This window comes from Marmota marmota, unplaced genomic scaffold (genome assembly GCF_001458135.2).
Source record: "Marmota marmota marmota unplaced genomic scaffold, marMar, whole genome shotgun sequence".
NCBI lineage: Eukaryota > Metazoa > Chordata > Mammalia > Rodentia > Sciuridae > Marmota > Marmota marmota.
In genome coordinates this window covers 660,342-686,871 of record NW_025999999.1, presented here as the reverse complement: position 1 = coordinate 686,871, position 26,530 = coordinate 660,342, and the positions used below count along the sequence as shown (strand labels likewise).

Here is a 26,530-nt window from a genome sequence, read left to right as displayed (position 1 = left end):
AAAAATAAATATTAAAAAATTCTCTCTCTCTCTCTCTCTCTCTCTCTCTCTCTCTCTCTCTCTCTCTCTGTCTCTCTCTCTTTAAGAAAAAGTAGAGAAAAATCTTTCCTTTTTTTGGACATTTAAATGAGATTGTTGTAATCAAATCATCAATAAATGTTAAATTTTAAAAGCCCACAAGTTTATAGATGTAATCAAGAGTGAATTCAAAGGGTTGTACAGACTATCCACATCAGTCAAACGATGAACTCAACAGAGATATCTATAGGGAATGAATGGATAAAGCAATTGTGACATATATGCATGAGAGAATTTTATTCAGACACAAAAAAAATAAAATTCTGTCATTTGCAGATGAAATTGGAGAACATTATGTTAAGTGACATAAGCCAGGCACCAAGACAAACACTGCATGTTCTCACTCATGCATGGAAGCTAAAAAAGGTGATCTCAGAGAAGACAAAAGTAGATTAGTGGTTACTAGAGAATAGGAAGGGTAGGGAGGAGGGAGAACAGAGAGAGGTTGCATAATGGATACCAAAATATAGTTAAATAGAAGGAATAAATTCAGTGTTCTACAGCACAGCAAGATAACTATAGTTTATATATTTATAAACTATATCAACTATATATATCAACTATATATATCAACTATATCATTATATATATAGATATATATATAAACTATATCAAAAACACCACCACCATATGGACTCCTCCATGAGAGAATTTTGTTCAGACACACAAAAAATAAATTTCTGTCATTTGCAGATGAAATTGGAGAATATTATGTTAAGTGTATATATATTACAAAGCACTAGAAGAAAGGAATTCAAATTGCCCCAACAAAAAAACTGATGGGGAGGTTGTGGCTCAGTTGTAGTGTGCTTGTCTAGCATGCGCGAGGCACTGGGTTCTACTCTCATCACCACATACAAATAAATATAATAAAGGTCCATCAACAAATAAAAAATATTTTAAAAAACTGATAAATGTTTATGGGGATGGAAAAGCTAATTACCTTAATTTGATCATTAAAAACTACATACATGTGTCAAGTTACAATATGGCATCCCAAAAATATGTACAAAATATGTACAATTATTATGTGTCAATATTTTTAAATGTGAAGAAGAATAGGGAATTCAACAATAGAAGCATCTTTAGTAGATAACTCCTCTTATGCTAGGTTCCTTGTCAGCTGAAACAAAATGGTACTAAAATTTTATTTTAGCTTGGAAGACAGGGGATAATTTACAATTGTCAATTTGAGATTTCTGGTAGTGCGGGGAGTGTGACTCACAGTGAAAATCTGATTTTTCAATCTTACCTTTCACCTCCTTGAGAAGAGATAATTAAGTATCAAAGTAATTTAGAATCAAGCTGAAAATCAGATTTATTGTGACAAGCATTTCATAGATAAGTAGAGTGGACAATGAGGAGCAAATAATTACCATAAAACTTCTAACCCCAAATCCAATTGTTATAAAATTCACCCAGGATTTTGTTTTTATTCAGATATGGTGAGGTCAACAGATGAGGCTGCCCTTGAAAAGATGGCTTGGTACTGTTACCAAGGGAAGGGGGCCGCCACACCACAATGGAGCAGGCAGCACAAGAAGAAGCATCACAGTTGGACAGGAGGCAGAAGGAGCAAGGGAAAACAGGGGACCTTTATTGGGGTTTGCATGGGAAGGAATGAGTGAGGCAGAATAGGTGTGCTGAGTAATTTGATAGTTTGAATACTCTCAATGTGCTCTGGGCAATGGAGATAATCACTAACTGTCCCATAACTGTCCCTGGGGTGATTTACAGCTCTAAAGAATATTGGCTTGGTGTAAAATAATTTGATACAGCAGGTGGTTGGAAGTATGGGTTATGGATAGATTGTTTTGTACACCAAAATCTTGTGGTAGGAAAGCTATTTGCTATCTCTGGGAACTAAGTATCCCTGGCAGAGGTACTCTAAGATGTCAAACCATCAGAAAACAAAAAAAAAAAGTGATTACTACACAAATAAAAATAGAAAATAAAACAAGGAAAGCAAAAACAGAATCACCTTACAACTAGGAAGTCAGGATAAAGAGTTAATAATGAGAGTTGAAATTCAGTTCAACAAATCCATTTTATAACCCAGTATTTTTGTAATTTGAAGGATTATACTAGAGTATAAATTTTCTTAAAATATATAAAATAATGCAGCAAGTTGTGAGAAACAGTAAATAACTCAAACTGATAGTTTTTAAATAGTTGTTGTTCACAAGGAAATCACAATAAACAAAGAAGCATTAAAGATGCTAAGGGAGTCAAAACCACAGATCAGCACAATTACTGGTGAAGACTGTAGGCACAGACCTCGAAAGAACCTTCCAGACATGTCAGTCAGTGAAGCTGATTGTACGCATGCAGACCAATTAACCGAAAGTACATGTGTGTTATTTCATGCTCCACAAAAGTAGCAGATTACTACAATCAGGGCTACTTGACAAGTGTTTACCAGTGAAATGTTTTAAAATACTTAACCCACAATTACACTATAGGAAAAACATTATTCTTTCACAATTTGAAAAATAAGACTCAAACTTTCTTGGTGACATGATTCAAAACGAAGTTTGATACAAAACAGCATTAAATGACCACACTTTAGGGGCTGGAAATATAGCTCAGTTGGTAGAGTGCTTGCTTCGCAGGCACCAGGCTCTGGGTTCAATACCCAGCACCACCCAAAAATAAATAAATAAACAAAATGACCACACTTTATGCACCGTGTGTACAAACACAAAAGCACAGATACACAGAAGCTCCCCTGGCTCTCTTCATCACACCATCCCTCCTGCACATGAAGACTAACAATCACTACTCTTAATGAAAGATTTGGCTGCCCCTAAAGTATTTCCAGGGTGTTGTTAGAAAAGAGAGCAGTCTGATACGGTCAATGATTACAGAACAAAGAATAACCACCCACCATTGGTTTTCCTCAACTCCTCCACAAGGCAGTGGGCTTCCTCCTGAACGCGGTCCTCAATGCTCCTCTTTCCCATCCCAAAATTCCGCAGGGTCATGAGGGAGAAGCGACGAAGCTCCTTCCATCTCTTTCCATTGCTGAAGAGGATTCCTATCAGAATGGGAAGCAAAAACTAGAAGGGAAATCCCAGGCAAGGAAGAGAAAACTGACATGTAGCAGCTACATGGGTGGCCAAAATCTGCCTGGGGATCAATTCAAGCCTCATACCAGGACCACTGCCCAACACATGCATGCACACTCATGCACAGGCACACTTACCAAGGTTTCTATTAACTTTTTCAGACAGTGGGAAACTGCCTCTTCCAGCAAACTCCTCTCCTAGATCAACCAGGGCTTCCTTCACTGCATCATATCCATGCAACACCACAGAAGGCTCCAAGCCCAAATACAGAGTGAACACAGGGCCATACACTTTTGAGAACTGGAAGATGGAAAGTAGATGCAAAGAGCAACAAAAGAAATCAGTATTTGGTCTACATATTGTTCATGATTCAGACCAATATTATCGTACTGTTGACATTTTTGTCAAACACAACTTCAAATATTTCTGGATTTCATATATAATTAAGATGGTGATTGTTATAGCTTCTACATAAACAATGACTCCCATTTGCCAGGGAACTGCCAGGGAAATTACTAGGTAGACTATCAAAAATGAATCAGCATTTTGAGGTAGCTTTATTTATTCTGTCATATAGTTAAAGATACTGAGGTTCAAAAATTCAAATTCATTTCAGTTTCCCATAGCTAATAAATAGACGACTCAAACTTGAACCCTTGCTTAGTTGATCTCTTCTACCTAAGGCAATTTCACAGTCCTCAATGTCTACATTTGGACCAATACCCAGCTGCTATAGGACACAGCTTCAGGATCACCTGCTAAGCTCTTCCCCTGAGGATCTGACTCATCAGCCCTGTGATAAATACCAGAAATCTCCATTTTTAAACATCTCCCCAGATGATTCTAATGCACAGACCAGTTTGAAATCCACCAACATTATTAACTCAGAAAGAGAGAGGACACAGCACAGAAATGTCAGGACGTGCAGCATCCCATGGAAGGACAATTCTTTCCATGCTGTACATTCACAGGTCACAGGACCAAAATATCCTGATACTACTCAATTATCCCTCACTAATTATTTATTTCATTCACATTTACTTATTGTAGACCCACAGTATTTCCTTGACATCACATATAATTTGCTTCTCTGGAGAAGTTGAACTATTATAACTAAACAAAATACACAACATGTACAGCAGATGACTTCTTGCATAAAATCTTTAATCTCAAAACAGCCAATACCATTTACCTTCAGACAAAAGAAAAATCACAGATAAAGATGTGAAACCATGAAAGGTAACAGAACTTTATCATTTTGAGTCCATCTTATAACTTAAATAGTACCCTCCTAGGAAAACACATATCATTCCACTATTTCTGACAGTGACAAACCAAAAATAATAACTCACAGGGATTATATGCTTTACAATAAAATAATCTGCCTCCAATAATCAATTTTATTAAAATAGGAAATAATAATTCATCCTTTACAAGCCACCAAAGGATCATAAAGCATACTTACTTTGGTTAAAGATTTGCTAATGTCCTTAAAATCCATCTGCAGAATATTTCCAATAATTGGGAGAGGAGTGGGACCAGGTGGGAGCTTCCCCCTCCCAGAGCTCTGTCTCCATACTGAGAGGAGAAGCAGACAGGAGAGACCAAGGACCAGGGCCACGACTAGATCCATTGCAACCTCCTCTTCTTACCAAAGACAACAGCAAGCTTGAAATGCAAAGCTTTTATAACACTCCCTGCTCATTCAATATGTGAATCACTGCACTGTTTGATGCAGTGACCAATCACCTACATGCAATTTGATCTCCTTCTGAATGGACTCTGGCCAACTGAAAAACATGAAAATAGTGTGTTCTTATTCTTACTCTCCTTTCCAGAGCCCCACCCTGAAGATTCTGGTGTAACTAGTCTGGGGTGAAGCCTTGGTATTGTTTTTTGTTTTTTTTTTTTTTTAACACCCCAAGCAGCTCCAGTGAGCTGTCAGAATTGAGAACAAATGAAGTAAAGTATCTGATCAAAAAAATTGTTCATTCTGGATTCTTAGACTGATGGCCATTGGGAGTTTATGACATTGTTTTAGCCATGTGTTTTAGACCTTATACAAAAAATAATATTTTTCCAGTATTGCCTCTCAAACACTCAGATATTTTCCTTGAAAAAGAAAGTATTGTGAAATATTTTAGGGTACTGTGCTAACATGTCTAACATGAAGCCTCTAACATAACACACATCTTGAATAACCAGCACTCAGCAAGTAGCTAAGTAAATATACACACCTTTCCTTTCTTTTCTTTTTTTTCCCTCCCCACCGCCCACCTCCCTTCCCAGCCAGCAATATACATACACTCACCATCAAACACCCTGTAAAGCATTTGAAGACAGAGATTATAAATTATTTATTTTTCAAATGAGGAAAAAAGACTCTGAGAGAACAAGAAGGAGACCAGTTGGTGCCACACAGCTCAAAGGTGGTGGAACTGGGTTTGGAATGAGCTCTTCTGATGCCCTAGGTTTGAAGCGCTATGGCCTCGCCACAGCTGCCTAGAGAACAGTTTCTGGAAGAAAAAAAAATATATAATAATAATAATAATAATAATAATAATAATAATAATAATAATACTTTTAGTGTGAATGTCCAACACACTGGCTGTTCACAAAATGGCAAGGCCAAATGTTCCTTAGAGACCAAGTAAAAATAGAAGTCAAAATTAGCGTTTCTCCCTTTTCGTTATTGCAGAAGTGAAATTTTGCACAGCTAACTAAGGACGCAAAGCAAAGTCCAGGGCTCCCATCCCTCCCTTTCTCCCGAGGGGACAGGACATCTCTGTGCCGCGCTGCCCCGGGCTGGGGAAGGGTGACAAGAGTAATGCCTTTTCAATGTGACTTTTCTTGTCTTTATGCCATACTCAGGTGCTGTGGTCCCTCACCTGCTTTCCTTAGCCCTCGTGAAGTCATTTCACCTGTGGATAGTTGTTCAAATCCGTGTTTCTCTCGAGGAAGACGCTCAATGGCAGAAGAGTCTATTCCAGTCTTTCTCTGCCCTCTCCCGGAGAAAGTAGGTTTCTCCGAGTGGAGAGGGCTTAAGAAACCATGCCCCAGTCGCCTCCTGCGACAGCTCCTGCTTCGGTTCTTTTCTGTCCTGTCATTGTCGGGAATGAAGGAATAAAGTAATGCGCGGCAAGCAAGGGTGATGATAGACAGAACATCAGGCAGGTGCTTTGGTGAGGGATGGGACCACCGCACAGAAGGGCCACAATGCGCACACCTGAATCCGAGGTGACATTTAGTGGTCATGAGGCTCCAAATATCACTGGAATGATAAGCATCACTAGATCACTAATGGCGATGCTTTGCAAAGACGTATTTTGCAAAGACATTGATTACTGCAGTTGCTTATTTTTTCTAAATTGATTATTGCAGTTGTTTCTTTTTTCTTTTTTTAGTTGTAGATGAGGATGGAACCCAGAGCCTCACGCATTGGAGGCAAGTGCTTTACCACTGAGCTACAGCCCCAGCCCCCAGTTGTTTCTATTTTCAATTTTACTTTTAATGTATATACTTGCCGGGTGGGTGGCACACACCTGTAATTCCAGTGGCTGGAGACACTGAGACAGGAGGATTCCAAATTCTAAAGCCAACTTCAGCAACTTAGCAAGACCTTGTCTCAAATTTTTAAAATAAAATAAAAAGGAGCTGGGGATGTGGCTCAGTGGTTAAGTGCCCCTGGGTTTAATCCTTGGTATCAAAAATAAAAAATAAAACAAAATAATGTGTATACTTAAAGTGTACATGATGTTTTGATATACCTAGTGAAATCATTACTAGTAATCCATCAATTTTCATACTTATCTTTTCTTTTGGAGTAAAATTACCTAAAATCCATCATTATAGCAAATTTCCTGTATACAATAAAGAATTATTATCTCTAGTCCTTATGTTGTGTCTTGATCTCTGTACTTATTCATCCTATCTAATTGCAAATTGTACAATTTGACCTACTTCTCCCTGTTTCCTCCTCCACACCCCCCACCCCTGACAACAACCATTCTACTCTCAGCTTCTATTTATTTAAATCGGTTTTTTAATATGACATAAAAGTGAGCTCATACAGTATATTTCTTTTTTAGTTGAAGATGGACAGCATGTCTTTTTTTTTTTTTTAATGTGGTGCTGAGATTGAACCCACTGCCTTACACGTGCTAGGTAAGTGCTCAACCACCCAGCCCCATACAGTATGTTTCTTTGTCTGCTTATTTCACTTAGCATAAGTCCTCCAAGATTCATTCCTGTTGCCCAAGTGGCAGTATCTTCTTTTGTAAGGCTAAGTAATATTACATTGTGTACATATACAATTTCTTTATCCATTCATCTGTTGATGGATGCAAGCTATTTTCATGCAGTATTTCTACTGTAAAAATTATGTGAAATTAATGTAGTTATTTCAAATTGAAGTAGAAAAATTAAGTTTTGTTAAGACCCCAAATACACAATGTTTTATCAGTCATGTTTACAGGTACTCTGGGAATTCACAGAGAATTTTCACACCCATAATATCTCTTTAGAATCTCTTAATTTCCTTTGCCTAAAGTAAAATTATTCCCATTGTAAGACTGAGGAAGTTGGGCCTTGGAGATGCAATCCCTTGGTCAAGAACATACAGATGTCAGGTAGGGTAGAGTGGAAGCTGGAACCCAAGTCCCCTGAAGCTTGGACTTTTCACTCCACAGAAAACACCTCATTTGGGCTGATCAACATTTACTGATTGTGTGCCATGATTCAATATTTCGTGATTCAGTCTAATCAGTGACTTGAAAAATGAAGATAAATTTAGTTAATCATTACAGTACCAGTTAACTAAAATGACCCTCTCTGGAGGTCAGAGAAGTTTAATTTTATAACCTTTAGAATTTGAATTGTCATACTACCAAAAGTGCTATACAGATTTAATACATTTCCTATTAAATTCCAACCACATTCTTCATACAAATAGAAAAAATAGGGTTGTAGTTCAGTGGTAGAGAACTTGCCCAGCATGTGTGAGGCACTGGGTTCAATTCTCTGCACCACATATATATAAATAAAAGAAAGGTCATTGACAACTAAAATAAAAAAAAAACTTTAAAAAATAGACTGATTTGAAAAGAAAGAAAGAATAAACATCATGAAATTAATTTGGAAAACTAAGAGACTCAAAGTAGCCAAAGCAATCCTTAACAAGAAAAGTAAAGCAGGAGGCATCACAATACCAGAACTTAAATTATATTACAGAGCTATAGTAACAAAAACAGCATGGTATTAACACTAAACCAGACACATAGACTAATGGTACAGAATAGAAGACACAGAGATAAACCCACATAAATACAGTTATGTCATACTAGCCAAAGATGCAAATAACATTCATTGGAGAAAAAAATAGCCTCTCAGCAAATGGTGCTGGTAAAACTGGAAATCCATATGAAGCAAAATGAAATTAAACTCCTTTCTCTCACACTGCACAGCTCAACTCAAAGTGGATCAAGGAATTAGGCATTAGAACAGAGACCCTGTGCCTAATAGAAGAAAAAGTAGGCCCAAATCTACATCATGTTGGCTTAGGAACTGACTTCCTTAACAAGACTCCTAAAGTGCAAGAAATAAAATCAAGAATCAATGAATGGGATAGAATCAAACTAAAAGCTTCTCAGCAAAGAAAACAATCAAGAACACGAAGAGAGAGCCTACAGAATGGGGTGCCACCTGCACCTCAGACACAGCATTAATCTCCAGGATATATATAAAAAGCTGAAAAAACTTCACACCAAAACAACAAATAACCCAATCAATAAATAGGCTAAGGAACTGATCAGAGACTTCACAGAAGAAGAAATACAATCAATCAACAAATATATGAAAAAATGTTCAACATCTCTAGCAATTAGAGAAATGCAAATTAAAACTACCCTGAGATTTCCAGCCAGGATGTCATTATTAAGAATACAAGCAACAATAAATATTGATGAGGATGTGGGGAAAAAGGTACACTCATATAATTTTGTTTCTTTGGTGCTGGGGATTGATGGGCTACATCACCATCCCTTTCCATTTTTTAATTTTGAAACAGGTTCTCTCTAAGTTGCTAAGGCTGGCCTTGAACTTACAGTCCACCTGCCTCAGGCTCTCAAGTAACTGGAATCACAGACAGGCATGTGCCACTATGCCCAGCCTTACTGACTATTTTTTCATTAAAATGAAACAGCTATATTGTGAGCTACTGAGCAGTCATCTGATTTTTCCTGGTTCTGTAATTTGCTAGTTATTTCTCCTAGTGATAGTCAGGTGTGCCATAAATGTTATAGCTGAAATATATATTAAGATACCTAAGCACAATAAATGATTTTTGCAATTTTTAAGCATTAAAAAATCCTAATGCTGGGCCTGGGGTTGTGACTCAGTGGTAAAGTGCTTTCCTAGCATGTGTGAGGCACTGCGTTTGATTCTCAGCACCACATATAAAGAAATAAAATTAAGGTCCATTGACATTTTTAAAAAATATATTCTAAAAAATCCAAATACAAAATATGTAAAAGTTAGGATTCCTGCCATCTTACAATTTGTACTTTGAGGCTAGATAGAACATGAACACATATACATGCTCAAATGATAAGCAGCATGCTGTCAAATTTAAGTGAGTCATCACAAATAGATGTAACAAATCTGATTAGGCTGATTAGAACCTACAAGTGATTCATCAAAGAAATCATCTGAGGCAATGTGGACATTATATAAGGGACTGAGATACTACAGTGAAGATTAGCCTGAGAAATTGTTGAGTTAGGCATCCAGAGGAATGATGAACACAAAGAGATTGACTGGATCCACGTGAATGGGCATGGAAGGTGCATTGAGTAGTGCATGTATTTCACGAGAGGCAACTGGAGGTTGCATTTGAATCCTAGATGACAATTATGGATTACTACACTCTTGTGAGAGTAGTAAAAGAGTAGGGTCATGAGCAGCAGTAAGGAAATAATAAACCAGGCACCCAGTGCTGCAGGGGAAAAAAAATTAGCCAATGAACTCTTGAAGGCTGCTGATGCACAGAGATGCTCCTTTACATTCTCCAAAATTAGGCAATATTTAATAGGGGGGCAATATTTTTAAGTAAATTATTTTTTACCAAGCACAGAAGAAAAAAAGATTAAAATACAGAGCCCTGCTACTAAAAAACATGTAATCATGCATGGAATAATACTGCATTTTGAGCATACTTAGAACTTTAAGGTAAGAGATTAGAAAGATTGCCAGAGGTAATATTCATTTTCTATTCTTACACTTCATTTTACCACTTGAAAAGCATGTCAATACCATTATCCAGTTCATTTTTTCACCATGAGCCTCAAGAAAATCCAGACACATATCACTGCAATTCCTCCTTTTTAATTGAGGAAATGACTGTTTGAAAGACAGTCTTCTCACCTAAGATTCCAATTAATAAAAGTACCAGCACTAGGCCTCAGTGTGTCTCTGGGCAGACTCCAAAGATGAAAATCTGGAAGTGACCTAAAGAGTAAATTGATCCAATTCTTTTAATTTTATAATGAAGAAACTGTAGACCAGAAAGGTTAACAAACACTCCCAAAAGCAGGTTCAATTATCATTACTTGGGCAAAGTTTACAAGACAGATTGCCCTTGGGTAATTAAGTGAACTGTCTGTGATTTCTATCACACTCAATCATTATAACATGAAGACCTCTACTACAGTGCTGTGTCCTCCTATTCAGTTTATTCTTTCCTGGCCTCATCTGGTATCCAGACTACCTCAGACTTAGAATTATGTTTCAGTTGGAAATAAGGACCTTATTTTGGAGCTAGCTAATTCAAAAAAGGTTTCCTAGTATCACTAATAGTAGATTAGTAATTACAAATATCTCATTTAATAGGTAGTAGCTTTCTTTGTCTTAAGTAAATTGACATGAAAATTTCAAAGTATGCATGACAATATCAAAATTCAGTATTAAGCTGTGTACTGTTCTAAAAATGGTTCTACATGGCAATATATCAGAGGAGCAAACAGAGGCATGATTTCTCCATTATTTAATATACTTTACTTTCTAACAAAAAAAAAGCATATTGAATAACATGAACTCTTGCATGGAGTTACCTTAACAAATGATCTTGTCAATTTATATTAAAAGACTTAGCATAAGTACAGTGCTTGGAACCATGCACATAGTAGCATTACACATAGTAGTACTAAACATACATGAAAGTTACCATTAGACTATCACTGCAGTGGTTTTTTTCTTGTTGTCTCCAAGCTAACCTCTGACAAAAAATTTTCTGAAGTAAAACACCACACAATATGCTGGGGGGAAACAAAACTAAACCAAAAAAAGTAGAATATAATAATATGTAATTCAAAACTCTGCTTCATATCTCCCTGCAAAGGCTTTAAGCTTTTAAAGCTGAATAGAAACATACTGGATGGAGGCAAACAGATTCTCCCCATGTATGTGTTCTTTTTTGCTTCCTGTGGATCACAAGGGCCAGGGATCCCTGAAAGAAGGGCTTTTTCCTCCCATTACTAACAGAACCAGGGACACCCATTACTGGGATGAAGCCCTCTCCACAGAGTGGACAATACCAGAAAAAGCAGAGTAACAAATAGCAAGAGGGACCAGAGGGTCAATCCCCACTTCTCCACTCTCTTCCCAACAGTTCCCAGCCAGGCTTCTCATAGAATCAACAGGAAATGTTCAGAATGTTCAGAATTTACCAAGCTAGAAAGGCATGTATAACATGGCTTTTATGAAAAGAACACAAAGAGAATTTCAGCTTAGAGAAAGCATGTAGTCCTGCATACATGTTCACATAGAAAATGGGGAAGGAATTTGCCCCAACATTTTAACAGTAGTCACTGGGTGAAAAAAAATATAAGTGAATTTTTCTCTTCTTTCAAGTATCCAATATCTTACACTTTCTACAAAGAACATGTATTAGTTTAGAAACGAAGACAACAGCAAAGAGTTGTTATTTGGAGAGAGTTAGATTCTACAGAGCTCAGTGGCAGCTGCTGTGGAATCAGAGGCAGGAAGATCATAAGTTAGAGGACAGCCTCTGCAGCTTAGCAAGACCCTCAGCAGCTTAACAGGACTCTGTCTCAAAAAAGAAAAAGACTGGGGATATAGTACAGTGGTAAAGTGCCCCTGGATTCATCCCCAGTACCAAAGAAAGAATTTTATCAAAATTAATATTTTAACTATAATACAAAGCATAAAGCCCAGCTATGCCTTGAAAGGGTAGGTATAAATACAAGGTTAGTCTAGATCAGAATATGAGAAAAAACTTATTTCAGGTAATTGAAACACCTTTCTTACTAGAAAGAGCCAAAAAATATAGATATCTCACTTCTGATAATCTTTGAATAAATCATCATCAGAAATACTGGGTTTGTTGTGAGTCTGCCTCTTTTAAAGAAACATTTCAAATAAAATTGATTTAAAATAAGCTTACTGGACATTAGGTATTATGTCCTTACCGAAAAAAGTAATTTAATCATATGAGGACTTCTTGCAGTCGTGATATAAGAAAGGTCTAAAGTTTAAAGAATTTTCTTATATCTGGAAAACCTCTCTGAAAACCTGATTGCACCCAGCTGTTCATTCTTGTGTTTATTCACTAAATATTTATTGAGAAATTACTGCACAACAAGGTCTGGATTAGGAATTAAAGAAAATGTCCAGGGGAAAAAAAATGCCCTTAGGGATATTATTCTCTAGCCAAGGATATAAAAGATTTACTTGAAGATTTAGTAAAATAGTAAAATGTGATTCAAAACTCTGCTTCATATCTCCCTGCAAAGGTTTTAAGCTTTTTTTTAAAGCTAGCTAGAAACACCCTGGAGGCAAACAGATTCTCCCCATGTATGTGTTCTTTTTAAAATATTTTAGTATAAAATATTGACTATCCTTAAAAAAGGTAGAGAGATCTATAGAAATCTGAAAAGGATGAAAAATACTTTATATTGTTAGAATCAAAGATTAATAGATTAAAAAAACTAATAAAATAAAATAAAAGATTAATGGAAAAGGTGGTATTTGGATTAAGCATTGAAGTAAGAATGGAATTAACAAAATAATATCACAATGCTTCCAAAGACTATTTCAACTATTTCCAACTGATTTATATTTTCTTGGGGTTTTGTTATTGTTGTTTGTTTTTAAAGCAGTACTGGGGATTGAATCCAGGGCTTCACATATGCCAAGTAAGTACTTTTACCCTGAACTACCCTCATTCCCTTCTTTATTTTTTATTTTGAGACAAGATCTCACTAAATTGACAGGCTGACCCGCAACCTGTGATCCTCCTGCCTTAGCCTTCTGAGTAGCTGGGATTACCAGCATGACCCCCCCATATCCAGCTTATTTACAGGCATTTGAATCACAATAAAGTATGATTAGAAATGAAGCTGGAGGGCAGGGATTGTGGCTCCATGGCAGAGTGCTTGCTTTGCCCATGAGAGATACTAGGTTCAATCCTCAGCACCACAGAAAAATAAATAAACAAAATAAAGATATTGTGTTCATCTATAACTAAAGACTGTTTTTAAAAAATAAAATAAATAAATCTGGAAGGTAGTTTGCACAAATATTTTAACCCTTTCTGCATCCACAATTTTTGCCAGGTAACTTTGTAGTACTCTCCCACGATGATTCTGTACTTGCTCCTGTAACTTCCTTTGGCCCTTGGGAAATTAGCTGTGAATGCAAGCAGAGGCCTGGAAAGTGCTCTCCCATTATCCTTGTCCTCTTGTATCTTTGCCACTGTTTCTAGAAGGACACATCAGGGCTAGCTCTTTGGTGCCAGAGGGATAAGAAAATCTCAGCAGGTTTCTCAACCTAGTTGAGAATTAGAGCATCTGAGCACCAACTGACCACAGATGTGTAGTGAGTCCAGCCAAGGCAGTGAACCAACCAGGCAAACCCTGTCAAGACCAGCTGACTCCCAACTAACCAGCTATGAGAAAAAAAATATTTCAGGTAATTGAAATACAAGAAATAATATGAGAAATAATAAATACTGAGTTTGAGAAATAATAAATACTGAGTTTGAGGATTGTTTTTGTACTAGTACATTCCAATAATTGCCATTGCAGGCCATTTTTCTTATTTTAATCCTGTTCCAACTTACTGGGCAATAAAGTGTCTTTTACTATTCTGATTTACAAAGTATGTCTTTGAGTTCAAGATAACTGACTAAATTGTTTTTCTTCTTCCTCCCCAAATCTTCTTTAAATGGCAAAATAAATATAAAAAATTTATCTGTAGCAGCATTGAAAATTCAGGAGACAAATAATAACAAACCAAAAATCTGAGGATTTTCTAGAAAAACAAATATAAAGAAACAGATTTCCAAAAACAAAACTAAACTAAGGGCTGGGGTTGTACCTCAGTGGTAGAGTGCTTGCCTAGTTTGTGTGAGGCACTGGGTTTGATCCCCAGCACCACATAAAATAAACAAAATTAAGGTATTGTATCCCTCTACAACCAAAAAAAAAATATTTTAAAAAATAAGCTAAGAATTGCTAATCATCAGACATGAAAAAAGAGACTTGTTAAAACTTTTCATAAGTCAGGCACAGCGGTGCACACCTGTAATCCCAGTGGTTCAGAAGGCTGAAGCAGGAAGAAGACAAGTTCAAATCCAGCCTCTGCAATTAGTGTCATCCTAAGCAACTCAGTGAGACCTCATCTCAAAATTTAAAAAAAGGGCTGGGGATGTGGCTAAGTGGTTAAGTGCCCCCTGGCTTCAGTCCCTGGTTCAAAAAATAAATAAAATAAATAAAAAAGATTTTTCACAGAAGAATACTCAAGCTCTCAAAATTAGAAGTGAGGGTAGGAAATAATGTTTTCAGTTTTTCAAAATAACTAATACACCAAAGAGGCATGTTGAGGGTGGCATATTCTAGTTTATTATAGTCATATTTTGGGGTGGTATACCTGAGTCTTAATAATGACTAGATCCAGAATATTAAAATATTATATTACTCATGTCATTATAAATGACCCATAGTATTGAAAATATTGGTTTACTCATTACATTATAAAATAATTATTTTATAAAGCAAAATTGTATTTGATATATTTATAAAAATTTTATTTCCCAGAATACACAAATAGGGAACCAATAAGATTACCTAACCTTTCTACCAGAATTTATTTAGGTTTAGAAGAACCCAGTGAATTACAAATGATTGGGTAATCCTCAAGCACTTGTAGTAGTTACTATTTCTGGCTCATCCAGCATCTTTTCCCACCTTGTTTTTCCCTCCTAATAGAGTAATTCCAATGTAATTCAGTTTATGCATCCATTTTCCCAGGCACTGGAATGCCTTGGTGGAAACTCATCCAAGCCCTAGATCCAGGGAGTGTCAAAGCATATATTACCATTGAGTTTCTCAAAACTTCCCATCAGATTTCCCTCAGAATCCTTGACTAACCTTGTGTCAAATTCCTGAAGCAAAAAGTTTCTTTGCTCCCAGGAGAACACCACAAGATAGTCTCATTTCATCTTCTGGTTGTACTTGTGACTGAGTATGATGCCTAAAATGTTTCAGACATTCTGCTACCTGTCTGGGAATCATGCTGCTCCTAAGGAAGACCAAGATGAGAGCTAGAAAACATGTATGACATCAATGAACCAAAGAGTAAAACAATTCTGAAGCATGCTCAAATGTCAATTTCCTAAAATATGAAGAAATGAATGACTTTACTTTTAAACCAGTCTGAGGTGGGGTTTATTTTACTTGCAATCAAAACCATTTTAATCGATAAAAGCAATGAATTAGAGGACTGGGGTTGTGGCTCAACAGTAGACTGCTTGCCTAGCACAAGCAAAGCCCTCAGTTTGATCCTCAGCACCACATAAAAATAAAATAAAGATATTGTATCCAACTACAACTAAAAAATAAATATTAAAAATAAAGAAAATGCAGTGGATTCGAAGGAATGAAAGGAAAAAACTAAACCACATAAAATACAAAATATAAAAAGACAGGTGCAGAGAAATCTGTCAATCTTCAGGTTAAAACTGAAATAATAGTGTTTATGATGTAGCCAAACAAAAATGACAGAAAATTCTATGAAGAATTATATAAATGTACAATTATAATATTTAAGATATCTTCTTCAAAAATTAGCAGTTCATAATGAAGAAAAGATAAATGATAAAAAGAATTTGAACAGTAAAAAGTTTGAACTTCTATGTGAATATATGAATAATTGTAAAGAATTACCTGTGGAGGAATACCTGTGGAAGAGGAGCACAAAGGACAAACACAGACACACAGGGAAGGTGCAGACAGACAGAAGGATGGTAGACAAAAAGATACCTACCCTTCTCTGTAGTCGTCATCTTTAATAACTCAAAAAGTTACATATTACCCACCACCAATTGTTACTGCTGTTTACCAGTGACGAATCCTTGCTTCCCAAAATGCTAAAGTATAGCACCAGAGAAGCACGCCCAGGCAAGTGTAGAATGGAAAGTAGAAGGATTTATTAAAGGACAGCAGAAAAGACTTCCTCCCAAAGGAAGAAGGGGACCCAAAAGGCGGAATCTGTGAAAAGGGGAGGACTTCTCTTTTTTATATCTAAGGTCTTCTTTTAGTCCTCCCACATTCCTGTCCTTTGTTTCCCTCTGTCCTGCAGTGATAGAATTCAGGTGGGAAGGCCAAAAGGTGGATGTAGGTGGACTGATGGGGTGGGGAGGAGTAATCTGGGCAGGAAGGGCCTGGGGTGGTTTGATTATCACCTCCCTGTTTGCTGAGAGCTACTTCATTAACAGTTCTTTAGGGTGGGTTCTGGGCTTTGAGGACATTAACATTTCAAAATCCCCAGGTGTTGTTCTGGTTTCCTGAACTCCATTCTCCATATGGTCTCCATTTTCTTTATGTACTTGATATTAGACCCAATTTACCTAAGTACACTAACTACCTATCTTTAAATCTGGCTTCATTTCCCCCTGTAATTTTAGGAACTCCTTACTGCTGTAAGGAAAGGGGATGATGACCACTCTGGCTTCTTTGAGCTGGAAGAGGGTGGTATGGAGCAAGCAGTTTGGAGTTCCTTTTTTAAAAAATCAGGTCTATTGAGTGGTCCAAGATAAAAGTCTGATTGAGAACTAACAGGCTGGAGGGTCATTTGAGTGATGGGTGGTCTATAAGAGAAAGAATAAGTTATTAGTACTGGAATGAGATTAATGCAACAATAAATGCCACAGCATAGGAATATGCCAACAATATGATGACAATGACAGACACTAACAATGTTTTCCACCAGGAGGTACCAGAGAACCAGGAGCTAAGAAACTGTTCCCATGACAAGGCTGGCGAGGACATGGCTTCTATTAGAGCATGTAAATCTTTAAGGATATTAGTCACATTGCCAGAATTGTCAGGGAAGTAAACACAACATTCAGTTTTAATAATAGCACAAGTTCCGCCTTGAGCTGCAGTGAGGACATCCAAAGCCATTTGGCTTTGTAAGATGGACTTCCTCATAAGTGTTACTTCAGTGTTAAGGAGGAAGATGCTTTCCTCAACCTCGTGGAGGGCAGTTTAAGTGTAATTGTTTAAAATTTCCATGTGCCACATTACATCTTCTAAACCAGTTGGTGGAATAAACAGTGAAGCTAGATGATCATACCAACAAAACACAGATTGTCCCCATCTATGTTTGAGATTGGGGATGTTTGCTGGCTGTTCTATATTTGGGGTCCATCTCCCCTGCATCCAGAGGTACCAAATAGTACATCACCTTATCCAGCCTGGGGGAAACCAGGGCCATAAGTTGGTTCCACATAGCCATTGTGTCCCACTGGGTGATGGCCAAATAATTTTAGGTCTAGAGAGCCAATCTGTTCCAAACCAATCATTGTCTTATAAACCATAATTTGTTGGCATAGTGGTTCTGGAGTCCATCCTAATTCTGGAGTAGCATTAGGCCATAAGTCATAGGTGTGGTTACGTTGTTCCCAACAGATTGGGGCTTCTTGGTTTAAATGCCCAATAGTGAGAGTGAGCCATAGATCTCCATCCCAAATCTGATAATAGCCATCCTTATGACTGTGACATGTTAACGGTGTTGATGGTGGAAGGCAAGAATTAGATGAGCCTACATGGGATTTAACAATGGTAGAAATCTGAAGGTTGATCTGTAAGGGTAAAAGAAATTGAAGTTAAAGCGTAAAAGTTAAAGGGTAAAAGACCGGGTGTTGTAAAGTTTCTAAGCTGCAAGGTCTGAGTTAAAATGTAAAGGATTAGGTATTGTTAGGTTTCTATGTTACCTGCAAAACCTGAAATCCCTGTAGCTATTAGGACAATACTGGAATTGCCCAGTAAACATTTCCCCTGGCTGTTTGGTTATTTAATAACTGAAGGGCTCTGTGTAACTGGTCACATAGTCCTTTAGGCCCTAAAACCAATCAGTTTGAATGTGTACCCCGTTTAGAAATGACCTATCACTCCAGCCTGACCTGTTCCCGCCAATGAATGAACTAATCATGTTTAGAAGTTGTTGTTCAATTTTCCCGCGCCTCATGATGATTTGTTCTGATGTATACAAAGCCCTCCGCCCTCCCCAAAAAGTGTACTTAAGCAGTGCTCAGCCCCTGCTCCAGGCTCTGGGCTGCTTTCCCTTCTTGAGTGGGCACGGAGCCCCAGCATGCTGGTTCAATAAATCCCCTTCTGCCAATTGCATGAGTGGTCACTTGGTGGTCTCTTTCTCCGACGTTTTGCGGGACCCTTACAGGTCTGTTCTAAGGTGAAAATCTTTTCATGAGCTGTGATGAAATTTCATTTATAAGCCATAAATTAACATTGGCACGAGAGGCATTTTGTAAAGACAGTCTTTCTTTCTTTTGTTCTAACATTAAGGATTGTAAATTTGACCAATCATTTCCTTGTAAGGGGGATTCCCACCAAGGCAGTCCAGAAGTGCTGGAAAGGAGTAATAGTCCACATATCCAGCAATTAATTTTCTTTCTGTAACCCAGTGGCATATTGTTGGGCCCACATTAGAAAAGAGTTAGTTTCAGTGAATCTGTTTATAGTAATAAAGAAAAAGAGAAGAAAAAGTTTACATATCACCATTGTCTCTGTGGAAGAGATATCTTAGGTCCTCTACTAGAGTGCAGGAGTATCGCTCCTCAGTTCCTTGGGAAGAAGTCTCTTTGTGTATCAACTCAGGATGACAGGCTTTAATCTGAGAGTAATGGATCCAGTTCTCCTGTCCCAGGACTTTTATTGCAGAAGGGGTGGATAAGATTACAGAAAAAAAAAGTCCTTTCCAAATGGGGTCTAAGTTTGGGGAATTTGAAAGTCTGATCTTGATCATAACTAGATCTCCAGGCTCATATAGAGGTGGAGAAGTAACTGGCTCAGATATGGGATATTTACAAATTTCAGCTTGAAATTTGGCCAACATTGTGATATGAGCCACTAGATCTGCAGTTTCCTGGTCGTTAAGGTTATCATTTCTTAGGAATGGTCTCCCAAATAAGAGCTCAAATGGGCTGAGCCCTAATGTTTTTGGGGTGTTTCTAATTCTGAGTAGGGCCAAAGGAAGCACCTTAGGCCATGGGTAGTTGCCGCAGTCTGGCTGGGCACAAATGCCACAGTCTGGCTGGGCACACAATCACGAGCCACCACACAGCTTGTAGATTCAAACAGCAACTTTTTATTCCCGAACTCACACCAGCCGTCTACAATCACGTTCTGGGGAAATCCACGTTCTCTGCCCAAATTCACACCCACTGGGCTTCTGTCTCCCAAAATATACTGTCTAAATCCCGTGAGAACTCAAGGGGAACTCAGGCAGCAGGATACGCCCTATTCCCAGCAGGAATAATCTTAAACCTTAAACCTGGAACCTAAACCAGGAACGCCCTAATCCGCCTTGGTCCTTGAGCAAGGTCACCTACATTCAATGTCACTGCAACATGGGGTACGCTGGCAAGGAAATTGTCATACCTATTTGGCTAATGGCTCTCAGCAGGTAGTGAGTTTCTTGAGTGAGTTTCTTTAGAAGTCTTTTTAAAATGTCATTAGTTTTCTCTACCCTTCCTTAGGATTGAAGTCTCCACTCACAATGGAGATGGTATTTGATGCCTAAGGCTTTGGATATTCCCTGAGTGACAGCTGCCTTATAGGCTGTTCCATTGTCACTCTGTAGACTGTGAGGCAAACCAAATCATGGGATTATTTCCTGTAATAATGCTTTGACTATTTCTCCTGCCTGCTCAGTTCGGGAGGGGTAGGCTTCAGTCTACCCAGTAAAAGTATCTGTCATAACTAATAAATGTTAGAACCCATTACTCTTGGGCATGTGGGTAAAATCAAGTTGCCAGTCTTTCCTGGGAAATTGTCCTATCTTTTAAAATCCTGGTGGTTTCTTGGAAGAATTGAGTGGATTATTTCTTTGGCATGTTTGACAGGCTTTGACTATTTGGTGGATGGTCTTTGAAATATCTTTCCCTTTAAATATCTCTTGGGTTAATTTGAGAATATTTTCTTCTCCTAGGTGGAAATATTGGTGTAGGGTATGTAAAATCTTCCACTGGGAATTAGCAGGTAAATAAAGTTTGTCATCTTCCATTTGAATCCACCCAGAGGGTAAAAAATACCTCCCTTAGATAATGCCTTGTGTGTTTCCTCCTGGGTGTACTGAGGTCTTATCTCTGGGGGGAGGGCCTGTCCATATCAAAAGGGCTAAGGTTGTCATCTGTAAACTTCCCTTAGTGACCTCTTTGGCTTGTTGATATACTAGCCTGTTTCCTCCTGCTATTTCATCTATCCCTTTTTGATGTCCTTGACAGTGAATTACTCTTTACATCTCTTTAGGTAAATGAACAGCTTCTAGCAGTTTTAAGATTTGCTCATAGTTCTTTATGAATGTTCCCCAGTTGTTTGAAATTTTCTTTCCTTCCATATTGCTGCATGTGCATGCAGGATTAGGTAGGCGTATTTAGAGTCAGAGTAAATATTAATTCTTTGTTGTTTTCCTATTTCAAGTGCTCTCTTTAGGGTTATCAATTCAGCTAGTTGTGAGCTTGTATCTGGGGGCAAAGATTGTGCCTCTGTGGTGTTATGTAAAGTCTCCACAACATATCCAGCTTTGCATTCTCTTTGTCCCATAAAAGGTGAGGTCTGGATTAGACAGGGGAAAGTTTTGAAGATCTTTCTGGGTTGAATTATTTGTCGCTAGGACTTGTTGGCAGTCATGTTCAGGATTTCCTTCTAATTTTTCTGGGAGGAATGTGTCTGAGTTTAAATTAAAACAAGTCTTTATTTGAATTATGGGTCCATCTAAAAGTAAGGTTTGGGGCTGGGGATGTGGCTCAAGCGGTAGCGCGCTTGCCTGGCATGCGTGCGGCCCGGGTTCGATCCTCAGCACCACATACAAACAAAGATGTTGTGTCTGCCAAAAAAAACTAAAAAAAATAAATAAATATTAAATAAAAAAAAATTAAAAAAAAAAAATAAAAGTAAGGTTTGATATTTTAGAAGGCAACAGTCTGAGAGCCATAGTTCTCCTTTTGTATTTAAAATCCCTGAGAGATCATGGGAGGTGTAGACAATAATGTCTCTTCCCAGGGTGATTTTAATTCCTCAGGAACTAGTAGGGCTACAGCTGCTACTACTCTAAAATAGTGAGGCCATCCTCGAGACACTAGATCAAGTTCCTTACTGAGATAAGTGACTGGCTGTTGAGCAGGACTCTTCTTTTGTGTGACAACTCCCAGGGCTATTCCTCCTCTCTCAGTAACAAATAGTTTGAATTTTTCTTCTGTACATAAACTGAGGGCAGGGGCTTGGAGTAAGGCCCCTTTTAATGCCTTAAAGACTTTAATCAGTTCTGGTTCCCATATCAGGGAAGTTGTTCCTTGGCATAGTGTCTCTTTGAGGAGGCTATAAAGAGGCTTAGCTAATTCCCCATATCCAGGAATCTAAAGCCTACAGTATCCTGTTATCCCTAGGAAGCCTCTAAGTTGCCTTACGGTTTGAGGTAGAGGACATTGTCCTATAGAGGTTATTCTTTCTGGCCCTAGTTTGAGGGTTTCTTGAGACATCTGTAATCCTAAATATTGAACTTGTTTTTGGCACAACTGAGCTTTTATCTTTGCAACTTTATAACCCTTATCAGCTAAGAAATTTAAAAGTTCTTTAGTGGCTTCTTGACATTCCTTTTGAGTGGAGGCACATAAAAGCATGTTATCTACATATTGGAGGACAGTCACAGATGTTTCATTTCTGAATTCTGTTAAGTCCTTAGCTAGGGTTTGGCCAAACAGATGAGGGCTATCTCCAAATCCTTGGGGTAATACTGTCCAGGTTAATTGAGATCTCCTATCTGGTTCCTCAAAAGCAAACAGATACTGTGATTGGGAGTCTAAGGGTATATTGAAAAAGGCATCTTTTATTTATTTTTTTTTTCATTTTTATTTTTTTTATTTTATTTTATTTTTTTTAATTTTTTATTAAATCTAACACAGTAAACCAAGCAGTGGCTGCTGGAATCTCAGATAACAGAGTGTACAGATTAGGAACTATAGGGTAGAGAGGAACGACTTCTTCATTAATTATTCTGAGGTCCTGGGCTAATTAATTGCCATTCCCCATTGGGTTTTTGAATTCCTAAAATGGGTGTATTACATGGGCTACTGCAGGGCACTATAATTTCTGTTGTTTGAGGTTCTGAATGATCTTTAATAAGCCCTTTTTTGTCTCTGGGTATAGGCGATATTGTCTCTGACGTGGAAAGACAGAAGGATCTTTTAAGACTATTTTGATTGGGACTGCACTTTTTGCCCATTGTTCGATTTTGCCTTCAGTAGCCCACATTTTAGGGTTTATATTGCATTCATATAAAGGCAAACATAATGGTCCTCGCAGTTCCAAATTCATTGTAAGGGATGTCTGAAGTTTTGAAAATAAGTCTCTTCCCAATAAAGGGGTAGGACATTCTGGGACAATCAGAAATGCATGAGAAAACATCATCCTGTCCCACTCAAAACTCAGTGGGGGAGTAAACTTTCTGTTAATAGGCCGTCTAGACACTCCTTGTATCATTATAGCATTAGAGGAATGAGGTCTGGGGTAAAAATCGAGTACAGAATAATTGGTGCCAGTATCTAGGAGGAAGTTGACTTCTTGGCTCCCTACGGAGAAGCATACTTGGGGCTCACAAGCAGTGACAGGAGTTACAGGAGCAAGAATTGACCCATTGACCCGGGGCTCCATCAGGCCTGTGTGGAGGAGTCTGGCTTCTCTTGAAGGCCACCCCTGAGGGCAGTCACTCCTCCAGACATTGCCTTGACATTTAGGGCAGGGCTTTGGGGGTGGTCACTTGGCTTGTGGGCAATCCCATTTGAAATGTCCTTCCTCTCTACAATGGAAACAAGTCCCTTTTGTGGATTGAGGAGCATTTTGTTTTCCTCCTTTTCCACCCTGGGAGCTAATACCAGCGCTTCAGTCCTTTTTCTTTCTCTGCGCACTTTCTCCTTTTTTTCCTCTTGATCTCTATTATAAAAAATGAAAGTAGCAAGTCGAAGGATATCATTTAAAGATTGATCAGGGCCATATGCCAATTTTTGTAACTTCCTCTGAATGTCTGGGGCTGACTGAGTGATAAATTTGTCCTTAAAAAGTAGGTGGCCCTCTGTGGATTCAGGATCCATAGTGGTGTGTTTTCTCATAGCCTCCCTGAGTTTCTCCATGAAAATAGCAGGGCTTTCCTGGGGGCCCTGAATAATTTCTGAAACCTTAGCATAGTTAATGGGCTTTTGCTTGATTCTCCTGAGGGCCTCAAGGACCAACATTTGGAAATGTCTAATTTTCCCAGCATCCTTTTCATCATTTGGGTCCCAGTCAGGATTGTTTCTGGAAACTGCCTGTGCTACAGATGGATAACTGGGTTTGCTCTTAATCTGTGCTGCTGGGGCATGAGCAAGGTGTACGTCATCCCCAAACGGGTCAGCTGCTCTCGGGGCAGCTTCCTTATCATTGGAGGTCAAAGTCTGGTTGAGTAATAGCATAATATCTTTCCAGGTGAGGTTAAACACCTGGCATAAGTTTTGAGATACCTCAATATATTTATCTGGATCCTCCAAAAATCTCCCTAAGTCTGTTTTTATCTGTGTTAGGTCTTGAAGGGAGAAGGGGGTATGGTCATAGTTAAACAATGTCCCAGGGATTCATAAATTGACTTCCAGACCACTCTGGAATCAAGTCTTTATTGAAGCACACTGGCAGTGGACAGATCAGCCGCTGCCAGTGTGCTTCAATAAAGGCTTAATTCAATTATAAATTAGTGGTCTGGAAGTCAATTTATGAAACCCTGCTACGTTACTTTAACTGTAACATTTGGGGGCTTGTCCGGGATTCCTTTCTTCCCTACCCTCAAGCCAAATTTGCCTCCAACAATGGGCCTTTGGACCTCGGCCAAAGTAGAGGGGAGCTCCTGAGAGACAGTCCTTAGCCTCACTCAGAGGGCGATTCCAGTCCGTCCTAGAATGCTCTGAGAAGACTTCTGCCAACCTGTCAGACCTGGTGAGTCAACTCCTCTGGGGAAAGACTGGACATGGTCATTTACACCCAAGTCCCGGGACAGGACAAAACATTATTCCTGTCCCACTGGAGGCTTCCCTGTGTGGCCTCACCTGTTCTGTGTCTGTCTTGCTATGTGTTGGTGTGTGCATGGGCCCTTTTTGTTTCCATAACCATTCTTTCATCAGGACTCCTTCACTCCACCGACATCATGGAACAAGGAAATTCTACAGAGAACTCTACCTGTCCCCACTTAACTTGTTTTCTTAACAATTTTCAGGACTTCCAGAGGAGCACAGCAGAGTACGGGACTTCTGTCAATGGCGTCACTCTGAGAAAACTCGGAGATAGATTGGCCCTCCCTCAAAGTAGGCTGGCCCTCAGAAGTTTCCACTAACCTCTCTTTGGCTATGGAAGCTCGGCCTGTGATTTTCGGGAAGCCCGGTCACCCTGACCAAATTCCATACATTCAGGTCTGGGTCGATATTCCGAGAAGCCTCGATGGCTAAAGAAATGTTTTCCCGACCTCCCAACCAATCTGTCCACTGGGACTCTGTCCCAAAAATCTAAAACTGTCCTAGTCACAAAACCCAGACCAGCACCTGGTAAGTCAGATCCATCCCTGTCCTGCCAGTGGCCAACTGGCAGCCAACAAAGAGGAGCCTCTCTCAACTGCTCAGCCACCACCCTACCCTGACCAGGTGCCCCAGGCCGCTCCTCAGGCTGCCCCAGAAAGTTCGGGTCTCCCCACACCTGAACCGGAAGCCCCTTATGCGGGGCTCATTCCAGTTAACCAACACTGCTACCCTGGTCTGAGTCAAGCAATACCCCATCAGCCACCAAGCTCGGCTGGGGATCACCACACATATTAATGGACTCCAGACAGAAGGGATCTTGGTCCCTTATAAGTCCTCCTGGAACATTCCCCTCTTACCAGTCCAAAAGCGTGGGACTAACAACTACCGATGGACTAAGGAGAGGTCAATAAACGAGTAGAGACCATACATCCCAGTGTTCCTGAAAAACCAGCCTCTACCTCAGAGCAAAGCCTGTCCAAGGAAGGGACATGACCTTAGTCCTTGGAAAAACCCACAGAGCACTCCAAAGCACATTCCCACCCTGCTAAATTGTTTATCTACAAATAACAGGAGAGATCTGCTGCGCCATCTGGGATGCCAGATGACCCTCCCAGTGGTTTATGGTGGTTGATAACAAGTTGGGAAACCATGTAGTTCAGCACGTACACCCCTCTTGGCTCAAACCAATCAGTTCAAACGAATACCCCTTTTGTACTGACCAATCACCCCTACCTAACTTGTTCCCACCAGTGAATGTGCTAATCATGTTTTAGAGTTGTTATTTGATTTTCCCGTGGTGTGTGATGATTTGCTAAGGGATGCTATAATGTATGTGAAGTCCCTGCCCTCTCCAAAAAATGTATAAAAATGCTGCAAACCCTGGGCTCGGGGCCTCTCAGCGTCACCAGTTGCTGTGTGTGCGTGTGGAGGACCGAGCTAGCTCGCAATAAACACCTCTTTGCTGCTTGCATTGATCTTGGGTCTCTGGTGGTCTTTGGGGGGTCCCGAATTCGAGCATAACATTCCTAATCCTTATATCCTGCTAGGCCTTCTGTCCCCCAAATACCAGGTGTACACAGTAATGTATCTCAAAGATGCATTCTTCAGCCTTCCCTTGGGAAAAGTAAGCCAACCCATCTTCGCATTTGAATGGTCTGACCCAGAGGTGGGATATTCAGGACCACTAACCTGGACCAGGCTGCAGCAAGGATTCAAAAATTCCCTGACTCTGTTGGATGAAGCCTTAAGTCAAGATCTA

At 39.0% G+C, this 26,530-nt stretch overlaps 2 protein-coding genes across 2 annotated transcripts in view; both read right to left on the bottom strand.

Moving 5' to 3' along the window:
- LOC107149729 (cytochrome P450 2C18-like) overlaps positions 1-4,825 on the bottom strand; it is a 36,178-nt gene extending 31,353 nt beyond the window's left edge. Inside the window, exons 1-3 of the mRNA XM_015494547.2 lie at positions 4,612-4,825; positions 3,284-3,446; positions 2,966-3,115 (exon numbers count right to left, since the gene is read on the bottom strand). Coding sequence (XP_015350033.1) covers positions 2,966-3,115; positions 3,284-3,446; positions 4,612-4,779 — 481 coding nt within the window. The 5' untranslated portion in view covers positions 4,780-4,825. The remainder of the gene's footprint in view (positions 1-2,965; positions 3,116-3,283; positions 3,447-4,611) is intronic.
- Positions 4,826-16,855: 12,030 nt separating this feature from the next.
- Positions 16,856-24,183, bottom strand: LOC107149923 (endogenous retrovirus group PABLB member 1 Env polyprotein-like). The gene is given in 5 exon segments (XM_048807016.1): positions 16,856-17,386; positions 17,389-18,027; positions 18,030-18,326; positions 20,237-20,322; positions 23,771-24,183. Coding segments are annotated over 5 exon segments (1,701 nt in total). The 3' UTR covers positions 16,856-17,120.
- Between the last annotated feature and the right edge of the window lie 2,347 nt (positions 24,184-26,530).